The sequence below is a fragment of the Oratosquilla oratoria genome, chromosome 14 (assembly GCF_046742065.1).
Source record: "Oratosquilla oratoria isolate Oo_2021 chromosome 14, ASM4674206v1, whole genome shotgun sequence".
NCBI lineage: Eukaryota > Metazoa > Arthropoda > Malacostraca > Stomatopoda > Squillidae > Oratosquilla > Oratosquilla oratoria.
The window spans coordinates 54,534,771-54,551,175 of NC_134790.1; the positions used below are offsets into that span (position 1 = coordinate 54,534,771).

The 16,405-nt window shown below is 39.3% G+C and overlaps 1 protein-coding gene across 1 annotated transcript; it reads left to right on the top strand.

The window, feature by feature from the left end:
- Positions 1 to 1,837: 1,837 nt before the first annotated feature.
- On the top strand, positions 1,838 to 12,936 carry LOC143032674 (uncharacterized). The gene is made up of 5 exons (XM_076197555.1): positions 1,838 to 1,940; positions 11,151 to 11,176; positions 11,305 to 11,695; positions 11,854 to 12,100; positions 12,558 to 12,936. Exons 1-5 carry the CDS (start codon positions 1,838 to 1,840, stop codon positions 12,934 to 12,936), a joined length of 1,146 nt encoding a protein of 381 aa, XP_076053670.1.
- Positions 12,937 to 16,405: the final 3,469 nt, after the last annotated feature.

Consider the following 16,405-nt stretch of genomic DNA (forward strand, 5'->3'; position numbering starts at 1 on the left):
TAAATGTGGGTAAAAGTAAGGTGATGAGATGTACAAGGGGTGAAAGTGGCAGTAGACTGGAAGTGAGCATTAAGGGAGAGCGACTGGAGGAAGTGGATAGTTTTAGATACTTGGGTGCAAATGTGGCAGGAAAAGGTGGAGTGAAGGTGGAGGTAGAATGTAGACTGAGAGAAGCGAGTAAATGCCTTGGTGGATTAAAGAGTGTAATGAGGAATAGACATTTGGGAATGGATGCTAAGAGGAGACTGTATGGAGGAGTGATTGTGCCAACAGCACTGTATGGGGCAGAAACATGGAACATAAGAGAAGAAGAGAGAAGGAGTTTGAATGTGTTTGAGATGAGGTGTTTGAGAAGTATGATGGGGGTTACTAGACTAGATAGAGTGAGAAAGGAGGAGGTGAGGAGGAGAACAGGGGTGGAAAGGGGGTTGGGAGATAGGGTTGATAAAAGATTATTAGGATGGTTTGGACACATGGAAAAATGAGTGAAGAAAGACTAGTAAAAGAGGTATGGAAGGCAGATGTGGGGGGAGTGAACATGAAGGGACGTCCTAGGATGAGGTGGATGGATGGGGTGAAGGGGGCTTTGGGGAAGAGGGGAATGTCTGTTGAGTAAGGACGGGAGAGGACAGAAGACAGGGGTGAATGGAGAATGGTTGTATATGGATGATGTTGTGATGCATGAGGTGGAATGGGTGGGGGGATGGGGGGTGAGGTAGTATGTGTGAGCAAATTTGACGCAGCCCGAAGGGGTTTCTCCCCGTCTTCTCCTTTATGCATGGGGGGACGGAGAGGGGGGGTCGCCGATTTAATGAAGCTGCCTTGCTGTGGTTGTGCTGTGTCTTGCGACACTGCTTCTGACCCAGGGCAGTGGACAAGGTGCAGGGATGACCCGTCATCCAGGAGGTGTTAAGATGAGAGGGAGGGTGGAGGGGTGTGGAGTTTATTCAGGGATGGAATGGGTGGGAATGATTTTATGCCTTTTCCTTTTTGGCTACCTCCCTTGTAAGGGGGAAAAAGCCTTGGTATATGTATGTATATATGTATGTATATATATAATATATAATATATATATATATATATTTATATATATAAATATATACGAGTATATGGGTGGGGACGAACTCGGAGATTATCTTCCCGTTGCCTCTCTCCAAAGCCCATCAACACACTTTCACACTTTCCCAAGCGGCTGGGTTTTAGTCTCCGGGCCAGGTTCCAACATCACTCTTTCTATGACGTCCTACTATCATCTATGTCGTTTTACTTGAGAGGCGCAGACTACCGGCAATTGCTCTCCTCCCCTAGTTGCCAGCAACCCTGCACTCATACAGCATCGAGTCTAACGTTTCTTCCCGGAGAGATCTGTGAGAGAACTCTAAGACCGTTATTGACTGCCTAAGGTTTTGGATTTCTGGCCAGAGAAGCCCAAGGTGACTGTAATTTACACACAACTTCTACACCAACAACGCCTACTTTTACAACTCTCACTCTTACAACTCCGCAAAAAGAAGAAGAAGAAGAAGAAGAAGAAAAAAGTAGCTCCCCCATTCTTTCTTCTGGATGTACTCCTCTATTCAGATCCATTTTCCAAGTTTCCTCTCCGTCCCTTCAGAATGTGTCTTCATTTTACCTTTGCCCCCACCCCTTCATCTATCCTTCCATCCGTCAAACCTCTGTTGATTCATTACTTGCCCTCTTCTATCTATTCTCCAAAGTGATATAAATATTTCTATGTTCTATTAGACCCTATTTTCTCTATTCTCCTACCCATTACCCGACCTTACTTCATCAGCACTACATCTCCTAAAATCTTGGTTCTCCAACATTGGGCCTCATGTCCTCCGACAATCCTTACATCTCCACTCCGTCCACAGTCTCTCCATCTTTGGCCTTTGCGTTCCTCAATTCTTCGTCGTTTAATTCATCTCCTATCCAAGGTCAGTGGTTTACCCTGACAGCCCAAACTCGACCTGCCTCTGTCTTGGATTGAATCTTTCCTAATACTTTATTTTCCACAATAATTTGATGTCTCTTCCAGAACCCATAAACTTATCTTTTCAGGCACCACGCTAATGATAATTTTCGCAGAAATTTTGGAAGGAAATTCATTTAACAAGGTCGTACTGGGGTCCAGTACTCATGAAACCAGAGATAATTCTTGCATTATTTTTCGGGAAGAAACTCGCTCGAGAAAGCGGTATTGAGTTCTAGTACTCCTGAAACGATATACATCAATCAGTCAACTAGGGAAAACACAGTTATAACGCACAGCAGCATCCACTCTTTCCTACACCTGTAGATAAGCTCTTCGGTAGATTCCTGGCTCATCTTGATCTTTTTGAGACACATACACTAAGTCATTTTGGGCTTGATAATTATAGTTTCCTTGCTACTCAAAAAAAACCTTGTGCAGTTGACGTCATAGTAGGAAAAAAAAATCTCCAAACCACTGCATTTTTCCTCCTGCCTTCATGCTTTGACATTTTTCCTCAACAGCACCTCCATTATCAATACTTAAAAGATAGTATAATAATAATAAGTTCTTAGCATTGTCGATTGCCACATGAATTTTTTTTTGCATCGAACATGGACCTATTTTGGCACGCGCGCTTGAAAAGGTTGCCTACCCCTGCACTAGGACGTCTGTAGTACTGCGGCCAGTTCGGAATACTTGTTGGTGATATGAGAGAAAAAATGTTTACGGAAACAATTTGTAGGTGAGATTGGGTGGTAGTTGTTTGGAGAGGTTTTGTCCAACTCCACCACTATCTCATCCAGCACCACTACCTTAACCTAATTCAATATCTGCATCATTGCTTACTCCACTGACCCCCAAGCTGAATTCCATCTGCACAACCCATGTCTCGCCTCCTTCTCTTCCTCCCACTCCTCATCCCCCTTCTTTCTTCCTCTTCCTCTCTTTTCTTCCTCATGTTTGTTTTCTTTTTCTTTCTCTTCTAATCCTTCTCCTCTCTCACTTCCTTTCCCTACTCTCCCTTCTCCTCTTCCTTCTCTTACTATTACTTGTCTTAGGCTTCTTCCTTCTCCTTTTCTTTCACCTATTCTTCCTTTTTCTCTTCCTCCTCATCTTTCTCTTCGTCCTCTTCCCCCTACTCTTCCGTCTTACCAATCTGTTACTCCTACTTTGTTTATTTATCTAGTTAATCTAATCTGTTAGTCTGTCAATTCTACAGTATCATTTTCTCCTTTTCTATCTATTCCTCCTCATTTTCCTAACATTCTCCAATTTTGCATTCTCCTCCTTATTTCCCTTTTCCCCTCCTCTTTTTTCTCTCACACCTTCTCCTCTTCCTCCCCCTCCCTCATCTATTCTCCTCTTTCTATTTCTACTCCTTGTTCTCGTGCTAACAGGAGACAAAATTAAGTGGTGGCCTATTAATCTCCTTGATTAAGTGGCGGCTTATTAATTGATACTGTGAACAGATTATCCCAAAGACATAGGAAGATCTTAATGTTACGAGTCAGAAGTGTTCGTAAGATTCGTAACAACATTTGATTCTCTCTCTCTCTCTCTCTCTCTCTCTCTCTCTCTCTCTCTCTCTCTCTCTCTCTCTCTCTCTCTCTCTCTCTCTCTCTCTCTCTCTCTCTCTCTCTCTCTATATATATATATATATATATATATATATATATATACAGACGCTCCTCAACTTACGTTTTAGTTACGTTCCGAACGGCCGAACGTAAATTGAAAATGAACGTAAGTTGTTACTGTACTATACATCCGTAAATTCTATTACCGTATCTTATAAAACACCCCTAAATCATTAATTATACACATAACATTGTAAAATAATAACATTCATTTCAAATAAATTAAATTCAAGCAACATAAATTGAGATGGTGGAGGAGGAGGGGGAGGAGGAGGAGAAGGAGGAGGAGGAGGAGGAGGAGGAGGAGGAGGAGGAGGAGGAGGAGGCAAGGCATGCACAGTTTGTCGTTTTTACAATGTAAACAATGGACGCAGCGTCATGCGTAAGTTTCGTTTGAACTACGGAGAGGGCGCTAAACTAAAAAATTCACTCAAAAAAAAAAAAAAAAAATGTTTTTACAATTTTTTTTTTTACAGTCAGTTCAAACGCAAAATCGAAAAAACGTAAAACGAATGAACGTAAGTAGAGGAGCGTCTATATATATATATATATATATATATATATATATATATATATATATATATATACATATATATATTATATATACATATATATATATATATAATGTAAAAATGAGAGATTGGGTGGTGAAAAAAAAAAAAAAAAAAAAAAAAAATGGACTAGGGAGTGCGAGCATGATCTCCTTCAGAGAGTTGTATTAACATTGGTCACATTCTATACCACTCCTGGCCGAACCTCAGTCAGGTTAGAACGCCTGGGTAGTAATCAAGTGTCCCCTCTTCCCTCCGTCTTATCGCGTCTAGCACGAGGACACTAGCCACTTTTGACAAACAGGTAAATCTTTCTTTTTCTATATGTGTTTTCATTTGTACTTATGTATGCAGTTTCAACCGTTTTTTCTTGTTTTCTTTTCTAAACAATTTTAACGAACTTTAGCCTCCTTGCAGTGGGGTATGTGATCATACCTGTCCATATGCTGGACTAAGGAGTTTGATGTTGTATGGGTTTTAATGTAATTTCTATGCTCAGATAAGCGTTTATCTAAACCCCGAATTGACTCTTCAAAGTAAGAAGCAAAGCATCCTTTACATGGGATTTGGTAAACAACACTTAAATCATTAATACGATATTTGTTTAATTTTCGCTAGTCTATTGGGGGAGACTTTGGCTGTATTTATTCCACCATTTATGAGGAGTCTGTCGATACTTTTGGTGTTTATGGAGTTCAGACCCGTATATATATTGACTTTTTCTCACCCTCAGTTCCTTGAGTACTTGCCCTCCTATTTTGAATTTCAATAGCGTTCATCCTGCATTCCTGCATATTAAGCCACTAGGGCATTTAAATTCTCTGAAAGCTTTTGTAATGTAATTAAGTTCACCTTCTGCGTATACACTGCTACAAATTTTGAAAGCTCAAAGAAAGAAAATAATCGAAACTCCGGTTTTCATTTTCCTGCCATGACCTGAACAATAGTGCACAAAATCATTCCTGTTTGAAGGTTTCCTATACACTGCAAACTTCACTTCCTTACCTGCTCTACGGATCATCGTGCCGAAGAATGGTAGTTCACCTTTCTTCTCTGTGTCTTTGTTAACACCACTGAATCTCCTTGATTCATTTTCCACACACACACACACACACACACACACACACACACACACACACACACACACACACACACACACACACACACACACACACACACACACACACACACACACACACACACACACACACACACACACACACACACACACACACACACACACACACACACACACACACACACACACACACACACACACACACACACACACACACACACACACACGACTCGATGTCGCAGTGGTTAAAGTTTCCGGCCGTCACTACGGCGGTCCGGGTTCGAATCCCGCCCAGGACTGAAGGTTTCCTATACCCTGCAAACTTCACTTCCTTACCTGCTCTACGGATCATCGTGCCGAAGAATGGTAGTTCACCTTTCTTTTCTGTGTCTTTGTTGACAACACTGAATCTCCTTGATTCATTTTCCACACACACACACACAGACACACACACACACACACACACACACACACACACACACACACACACACACACACACACACACACACACACACACACACACACACACACACACACACACACACACACACACACACACACACACACACACACACACACACACACACACACACACACACACACACACACACACACACACACACACACACACACACACACACACACACACACACACGACTCGATGTCGCAGTGGTTAGAGTTTCCGGCCGTCACTACGGCGGTCCGGGTTCGAATCCCGCCCAGGACTGAAATAATCTTAATATTGCTACGCTGCGAGTCGTTACTCCAACTCACGTGGGCGGGGAATTGGATGTGTGTGTGTGTGTGTGTAGATTACAACATTACTTATAGATCGATCATATATGAACTCTGAGCTCTCTTTCGAGAGGGAAATAGCTGTCGATCACGATTCCAACACGTGATCCAAGACCATGGTGAATCACACACACACACACACACACACACACACACACACACACACACACACACACACACACACACACACACACACACACACACACACACACACACAGACTCGGATTAACGGCGAAGATTGGAACTCCGGAAAAAACGCAAATTTCGTGGATTTCAGTGAAGAGGGAGTACCTGTGTTGCATTAGTAGGGAAGAGGAAAGTTGGTGGTGTAGTGGGCAAATGAAGAAAAAAGAGAATGGGGGGCATTATTGAGGAAGGGGTGTCAACAAAAGGTGTGCAAATGACACAGACGAGGTCGAACAAGTGAGCAGAGGTATTAAAACTAGAAATGGAAAAAGCAGATAGTTACTTCTATGGATTTAGTGAGGGAGGAGATGACAACCTCCCACGATTAGTAAGTCTATTGGAGAAAAAAAGAAGAAAAAAAAAATGAACGAAGCATGGGAGGTCAGGTTTAACCAACTAACACTAGTTACACTAGTTACACAAATAACTGATAAACTGGAAGAATTAGAAATATGGATAAGAGCAGCGTAATGGAAGGTGAAGATAATCATTTCCAAGGATTTAATGAGGGAGGAGATGACAACCTCCCCTGATTAGCAAGTCTAGAGGAAAAACTAGAGAAAATGAACAAACAGTGGGAGGTTAGGTTCAGTCAACTTACACGGATTACACAAAGAGATGATAAATTGGAAAAACTAAAGATGGAGAACCAAAACCTTATTAAAGAAATAGAAGAATTAAAAAGACAGTTAAAAGAAGTAAAGGATGATGAGGGATTAAAGAAAAATAATAAAGAGAATAAAGAGTCCATAGCAAAAGAGGTACAGGGTTGGAGAAAAGTCCAAGAGAACAACAAAATTGAATTTAGAGATAGAATAAAACAACAGATGAAAGAACAATCTAAGGACACAGTTATTGAAATAATGAGAAAAAAATATAGTAAGAGACTATTGAATTTAGAGATAGAGTAAAACAACAGATGAAAGAAAAAACTAAGGACACAGTTATTAAAATGATGAGAGAGAAAGAAAATATAGTCAGAGACTTGGCAAATAAAAAGAAAGGTATAATTATATTAGGAATGGAGGAGAAGCATAATCCAAATAGGACTACAAGAGTATGGGGGGGGGGGGAAGAAAATGTAAACAATGTATTGAAATAGTTCAAGAAGATGAACAAAAAATAGGGAAAGAAATTGAAGAAATATATAGATTGGAAAAATATAATATAGACAAGACCAGACCAATTAAGGTTAAATTCAGGTCACAAACGACAACAGAGAATATCTTATCAAAAACAGGGAAACTAGCAAAAAGTGATCAGTATAAACAGGTATGGATAAAAAGAGAGATGAATAAAGAGGAAAGAGAGAAAGAGAAAACAAAAAGAATAGAAACTAAGGAAAAAACGAGAACAGAACAGAATCAGACAAAGAGAAATTCTATTGGAGAGTAGTGGATATGAAAGTGAGGAAATGGTTCATAGCAGAGAAAAACGGAAGGGAAACAGAAAACAGGATGGAGGTAACAGTAAATTAAAAGTGTCTTTCACAAATATAGATGGCTTAATAACAGGTTTGAATGAACTGAATGATTACCTGAAGGAAAATTGAAAGGACCACTACCTCCCAACAGTGTAGGACATTGCGCACATAATTATTAGATTAGAAACAGAGGGGTAAAACAAAGGGGTAGAGTTATGTTCCTAAGAAGGATATAAATGTGAGGAATGTTACATATGGAAAGAATAGAGTGTAGATAATTATGATGGAAATAAAGGACAGGGATGGGAAGAGCAGGAAGTTTGTGGTAAATTATGTGCCTCCTAAAACGGCTTCGTGGGAAGAGAGAAAACACAAAAATATGTTAGAAGACACAAGGATAACATTAAATAAGATAATGGAAGATGGAGGAAGAATAGTTATAATGGGTGACTTTAATTGCAAAGAAATCTGCTGGGAAGAGATGACAGTGAAGGGTGGAGACGACCTATGGGGAAGTGTACTACTTGATATGATTATAGAACATACAATGGTACAATGAATAAAAGAGAATATTAGGTATAGAAATGAGGAAGAACCATCGAGACTGGACCTAATAATGACATCAGAACCTGAAATAGTTGACAAGATTGAATATAAGACACCAATAATTAAAAGTGACCACATATTAGTTGAACTGGAACTAAATGAGGAAAAATACTTGGAAAAAAACGAACAATATAGAAAGGGAAGATTGATGTATGGATTTTTTTATATAAAATAAGAGAATTAAAAAAAGAAAAAGGGAAAAAAAGATTGGGAAAGGATACACAAGGAGGAAACAACAGTAGAAGATAAATGGAATATTTTGAAAAAAAAAAATCATAAAGAAGGAGTGGAAAAGTATTCCAAGACAAAAACAAGAAAAAGGACATGTAAAGTGTTGGTACAACAAAATATGTAGGGAGTTAAAAGACAAAAGGGATAAAGCTCGGATAAAATGGAAGAAATACAAAAGACCCGAAAAATGGAAAATAAATACTAGTTATAGAAATCAATATGTACAAGTGTGCAGGGAAGAAAAGAAAAAATACGAAAAAGATGTCACAGAAAAATGTAAAGATCAACCAAAACTATTTTATAGATTTGTAAACAACAAACTGGAAAACAAACAAGAATTAGTGAAACTAAGACAAGCAGGAGTTGAATACATAGAGGAAATAGAAATGGCAGAAATTATGAACAAGCATTTTAAATCAGTGTTTACGAGGGAGAACATGCAGCTTAGAGATGTCGAGTGGGAGGAGAAGATCCCTCTATGAAAGAGATAGAAGTAACAGGGAAAGAAATAATGAATCACTTGACTAATCCCGATTTTAGAAAATTGCATGGTCCAGATGAAATGGCAAACTGGATTTTGAGAGAATACAGGAATGAACTAACAGACAAAATACATAATCTAATAAGCAGTTCATTGAAAGAAGTAAAAGCTCCAAAAGATTTGAAAAGAGCAAATATAGTACCAATACATAAAGGGGAAAACGAGGAAGACCCTGTTCACTATAGACCGGTCTCTCTTACAAGTACGATAGCTAAAATTTGTGAAAGAACTATCAAAATTAGATGGGTAAGGCACAGGGAAAAAACAATGTACTAAATCAAAGGCAGTTTGGATTTAGACAAGGAAGAACATGTGTCACAAACTTGATGTGTTTCTATTCAAGACTAATAGATATAATATAAGAAAGAGATGGGTGCGCTGATTGTGCATTTCTAGATATGAAAAAAAGCTTTTGATAAGGTGCCACATAAGAAATTGCTAAATAAATTAGAATCTGCAGGAGGAATATAGGGGAAACTGCTGAAGTGGATGGAAGACTTCTTGCATGAAAGAAAAATGAGAGTGGTGATAAGAGACAAACATTCTAATTGGGATGAAGTAATTAGTGGATTTCCACATGGAACAATTCTGGCCCCAATAATGTTTTCTATATATATTAATGATATGAATAAAGGAATTGAAAGTTATGAGTTTCTTTGCGGACGATGCAAAACTGCTGAAAAAAGTGAACACTAGAAAATTGTGAGTCGCTACAGAGTGATCTCAATAAAGTATTGGAATGGATTAGGAAGTGGGAGATGGAATTTAGTATTAAGAAGTGTAGTATAATGGAATTTGGAAAAAGCAAAAAAGAATAGTGGGATCATATAAATTGGGAGAAGAAGAAATAAAAAAGTAGAAAATAAGAAGAACCTGGGAATCATTATTATGAATAGTATGTCCCCTGAGAAACATATAAACACAATTTTTGGAGAAACTTTATAATTTGATAAAAACAATCAAAGTGGCATTTACATACCTGGACGAAAAAATGGTGAAGAAAATACTGGATTCGAGTATGCAGCGACGACGTGGTCACCAAGTACAAAAAATGTATAACAAAACTTGAAAGAATACAAAGAGCAAATACGAAATTGGCACCAACACTCTCAGAACTATCATATAAGGAGAGACTAGCAAGCTTTGAGCTACATACATTAGAATAGAAACTATTGATAGATAGGATCTAATAAAATGGGATAGTAGAGACACAAGAGGACACGGAAAGAAAATCAAGAAAGACAATTATAGAAGAGACCTGAAAAAGAACAGTTTTCCTCACAGGGTAATAAACGTTTTGAACAAGTATGATGAAAATGTGGTGTGTACAAAAACGATACACAAATTTAAAAACAGTCTAGATAAAACGAGATATGGAGACGGGACACCACGAGTATAGCTCCCCTTCCCGTAAAATACAACTAGGTAAATACAACTAGGTAAACTAGGTACACACACACACACACACACACACACACACACACACACACACACACACACACACACACACACACACACACACACACACACACACACACACACACACACACACACAGACACACACACACACACACACACACACACACACACACACACACACACACACACATATATATTCAAATATGTATATATTTTTCTATGTATGCATATATATATATATAGATATATCACCTTCACCATCTGGCCTAAATAATTATACTCTTCAACTTCCTCAAGACTCTCATAATCAATTACAATCTCTTTACTTTGAACTTTCGTGTTGAACATTACTTTGGTTTTACTCTTATTCATTTTAAACCTACCTTGAGACTTTCCTACAACGAACTACAACGAACTCCTAAAGGAAAATTTTGCTTCAAAGACTCATACGTTCACTTCTAACCTGAAAAAGTCGGGTTGATACCAAACTTTCCTGTGGATGACGTAAGCTTATTGGGGGAAATAGGAATTGGGCAAGCATGGAGTGAGATGAAATATGAATAGATTTTAGATAAAAATGTACGAGATGAAAGGGATTATAGGATCAATAGTGAAGCATTCGGGTATAGTTGTTTTTTGTACATCTGATGAACATTAATAATGTGTTAATATACGGATTAAAGGATTGACCCTTGTGCTTTCAGAGGAAGATGAAGCAAGCATTATGGGGGTAAATAGGAAAAGCAAAGTATTACGTGAATGACATGATTACTTTTTTTTTTCTTTTTAAGGATGAACATCTCCGATTATGGTCGGTAAAGTTATTACTAACAGTTCTTAAAGTGTGATTTCTTTAAGGATGAAATAAATGATCTAGGGCGTGTAATATCTACAGAAGACATAAGACCTCAGGCGGAAAAGATCGCAGCCATTAGAAATTTCCCGAAATCGGTTAAGTTGAATGAATTACAACAATTCATTGGTCTTTCAAACTTTTACAGAAAATTTATTCGTAATTTCGCGCAAATTGCAAAACCTTTCACGGTTATGATGAAAGGGCCATGCCACAAAAGTAATACCAAAATTACATTAAATTGGACAAAGGAAGCAGATGAAACTTTTCAAATACTAAAAGATACCCTCATACAGGATGTAATTCTTTCGTACCCAGACTTCACAAATTTCTTCGTTCTCAACACAGACGCGAGTGACTTTGCGATCGGTGTACTACAGCAGCCTGATGAGAATGGTCAAAGGCGACCAATCTCATTTTTCAGCCGTACACTCAACGAAAGCGAGAGAAAGCGCTGCGGTTGAAAGGGAAGCGCTTGCGGTGTACTATGGATTGACAGTTAACAGACCATTTATATTAGGATTTCCGATAACTGTGGCTTTTTGGATACTCAGGATCGAGTACACGTGTATTGCAATGGCAGATGGCGGTGGGTGACTTTGATTTAACAATTCAGTATATACCAGGCAGGGAAAATGTAGTGGCTGATGCCTTGTCCAGAATAAGAGAGGTAGACCATCCCATTGACACTTGTATAGTATTGTCAGTAATAAAGAAAAAGGAGAGGAGTGCGCAAGCCCCGGACGAAATTATCCGATGGGACCCAAATGAAATTAGAAGCAAACAGGATGAGCACCCACTGTAGGGTAAAACAAAGCGGTACCTACGCGGAGAGACAGTGTAAACACATACATCAAAATGACCTCCGTCAGATTTTCTATACTGGCCAATCGGATACTATCCCACACTGTCACTAATGTCTATGACCAGAAACAGTACAGAGTAGTTGTACCTGACTATTTTATTGAGACCGAGTTACACATCGCACAATGTCTTCCCCTTTCCGGCCATGGGGGTCATAGAATAACCTTGGAGCGCCTACGGAAGTTCACGTTTTGGATGAGGATGGTTCGCGACGTTAAGACATTTGTGAAGCGCAGTTATGTGTGTGCAAAGTACAAGCGTTCGCAGGATCCACCGGCTCCTTTACAGCGATTACCCGATGTGTTGGAGAAATTGGAAAGGGCTCACTTAGACGTGGTGGGACAAATCCAAGGGGTTACAAATACATACTTACGATCATTGATGTACTCACAAGGTTTCTCATCGCGGTGCCAGTGAAAAGCAAGGAAGCCAAAGAAATAGATCAGGCCTTCGTCACGGAGCTTCGAAAACAATTCATAACAGATGGTGGAGGTGAATTTGTAAACAAAATTTTAACAGGAGTATGCACACTTCTGGAGGTTGATAAGCTTACGACACCGTATCATCCATCAAATAACGGACTCGTAGAAGTGGCAAATGGGACGATAGTGCAAATTCTAAGAAGCCTAACTATGGAAAACCGCAGTGAAGGGCTCTTCACGGCCCTTGGCGGGTTTGTCCTGTTTCGAGGTGATGTTCAGGTGGCTCGGCTGGCCCTGCCCTGCCCTTCGCGTCTGACGAGGCGCTGCCGCCGCAGTGTAGGCCTTTCATAGACCATAGCGTGTCTGTGCTGTTCAGGAACACACGACCTCGGTTGGCTCGGTCGGGGTTAGTCCGCACATCGCGGCAATACAAGACGCTGAAAATGGAACTCGTGGGGCTACGCCCGTACTCTGTTATGACATTTATTGCTATTTGTTATTAATTATTTCTATGTGTTTCCATGTATATATATATATATATATATATATATATATATATATATATATATATATATATATATATGTGTGTGTATATATATATATTCGTGCAGCGTGGCAGGAGATTCTCTTTTAAGCATATTCTGTTGAAAACGACAGCAAATTCATTAGAAATTAATTTCTTTCTTAAGCTTTCTAGCTTTCGGAAAGTAGATTTCTGGGGAAATGAGAGGGGAAGAAGCAAATTTCCAATTGACATTGGTAACTTACATTAACACAGAAGTCTATGTTATATACAAAATAAATGAAAATAAACAAAACACAGTATAATAAACCCAAGGCGTTTCGCAGATCGTTTTGCATCTTCAGTTGGAATGAAGGGAAGTGTGACCAAGACGAGTATAAATATGTATAAAGGCAAAACTTGGAGAGGTCACTTAATGACTCCTCTGTTTGGCTGGCGCTGTTTGGTTGATTCCTAAGCCTAGCCGATCGCCTAAGGCATGACATTTTATCCTCTGCGGGGATATTTTGGACCTTTATGGGTGTTCTCTGATCTGGTGTTTGTATTTTGGTGAACAAATGTCTCCTACGTGTGGGTTTCATGCTGGGGAGGAGGGAGAAATCATTTGTTTGTACATTAATAATTGGTTGTAAATCTTTTATGATTACAGCCTCCAAAATGGTCAAACGTTGGAGGTCCTTCTCCTCTGCGATGATTTCTGTGTTGTGTACCATGGTTTCCCTGTCGAGATGGCGTCTGTGGTGGGTCCAAAGGTGTTGTTTCGGTCCTCCTTGTTGTAGGTGAAGGGGGATTCTTATGGACAGGGTGGTAGTTGTCCTTCCCACGTAGGTAGATAGGGGCGTACAGTCGTCCTCTGGGCAGGTGAATTTATATACTACGTGGGATTGACGTATACCATGAGGTTTTGGGGCGGTATGATTTTTTAAGATTAGGGAAGATGTTTTCTTGTTCCTGTAGTAAATGGTGAGTGATAATTTGTCACGTTCTTTCGTGGGGGTCACATTTCTTTTAATAATGTCTTTTAATATTTTCTCATCCTCTTTATATTTATTGGACATCTGGGACTTATAGAATATGCGGTGTGTGGTTCCTTCATGTTCTGTGGTAGTGTGATGAGGTTCTTGGTACCAGGTGTCAATAACTCTTCTGAGTGTAGATTGTACTTCGTTGTTGGAGTAACCATTATTAATTAGAAGTTGGTGGACTCTGTCTATCTCCTTCTGGGTGTCTGACCAAGAAGAACAATGGCTAAGGGCTCTTCTAAAAAGGGTGCTGATAGTGGAGTCTCTGTACTTTTTGGGGCACTCACTTTCTCCGCTCATACATAGTCCGGTCAGTGAAATTAGCAAACCCAATATTTACTGTAGATATATTGATGATATTTTTGTCCAAACTGATTCACACCAAGACCTTGAAATCTTGAGGAGGAAACTCATCGAGGTGTCGGAGATTGATTTCACTGTCGAACATAGTGAAAATGGTTCCCTCCCCTTCCTGGACGTCTTCCTTAAACAGACTAACTGTTCCTTTTCTTCCAGCGTGTATGTTATGGACACCAACCCCGGACTATGTATGAGCGGAGAAAGTGAGTGCCCCAAAAAGTACAGAGACTCCACTATCAGCACCCTTTTTAGAAGAGCCCTTAGCCATTGTTCTTCTTGGTAGGAGACATTTGTTCACCAAAATACAAACACCAGATCAGAGAACACCCATAAAGGTCCAAAATATCCCCGCAGAGGATAAAATGTCATGCCTTAGGCGATCGGCTAGGCTTAGGAATCAACCAAACAGCGCCAGCCAAACAGAGGAGAGTCATTAAGTGACCTCTCCAAGTTTTGCCTTTATACATATTTATACTCGTCTTGGTCACACTTCCCTTCATTCCAACTAAAGATGCAGAACGATCTGCGGAACGCCTTGGGTTTATTATACTGTGTTTTGTTTACTTTAATTTATTTTGTATATAACATAGTCTTCTGTGTTAATACAAGTTACCAATGTCAATTGGAAATTTGCTTCTTCCCCTCTCATTTCCCCAGAAATCTACTTTCCGAAAGCTAGAAAGCTTAAGAAAGAAATTAATTTCTAATGAATTTGCTGTCGTTTTCAACAGAATATATATATATACATATATATATACATATATACATATACATATATATATATATATATATATATATATATATATATATATATACAGTATATATACAAGCAATCAAATCACCGTGATACAAAAATGCAAAATAACCACAGGAGAAGGGAAAGTTGTAGACAGTAAGTACTTTCGTATATCACATCTTCAAGATGTAATATACGAAAGTACTTACTGCCTACAAGTTTCCTTTCTCCTGTGGTTATTTTGCATATATATATATATATATATATATATATATATATATATATTACGCTCTGGAACCATTGTTCGGGGAATTGATAGCGGGCCCCTATTGACTTTTTCTCGACCGAGTCACCCAGAATTTTTTTCTCTCCTATGTCTTTTGGTTGTGTGTATGTATTTTTGGGAGTTGGAATCTCGCGAGCTACATTTCGTGTGTGAACACACAATTCTCGGAGTGGGGTTCTGTGATAAACTGATTCTCACTGCTTCGGTGATGCACAATTCTTCGTGGGCGATAGGACCACCTGGTGTTCGGTTAAGCCATCCCAATGGCTATTGGCCAAGCGTGTTTTGCCCATAGCCAATGATGTACACCCTAAGATGAAAAGTACGGCCTTAGAGGGAGGTGCCTAACATTACCGAGGTATCCTTAAGGTTTGGAGACAGAAGGAGAATAGACGCTCGGCGACTCCTTATAGACCTAGGTCAATAGCTTAGACTCTGAAACTCCCACAAAACAATACACACACTCTAGCACTTATGATAAAACAAAGAAACCTGGACCGCTGGTTTGTTCTCTCAACCTAGTGAAACTTAAACTCGCACCCTCCTGAGGACATAACCCCTGCTCTGAGGACGGAGTGCGACAAATACCGAGTGTCTATACTCAGTCCATGCATTGTACATTGTAGTAATAAGAGTAAGATGTAAATAGTAGATAATAAATTGCTATAGCTAACCGTTATGGCAAATATAACCATTGGCGATTGCCAGAGTTTTCCGTGGGACTGTTCCGAGAGTGTAGCGCAGTCTAGAGGAGGAGAGTAAAGACCAGAAACAACAACTTTGTTTGTCTCAACGCCTCCAAACTCAATGTAGATCATATGAACAAACCTACACATATAAATATATTCATAAATGCACACACACACACATGTATGTAAATACATACATACATA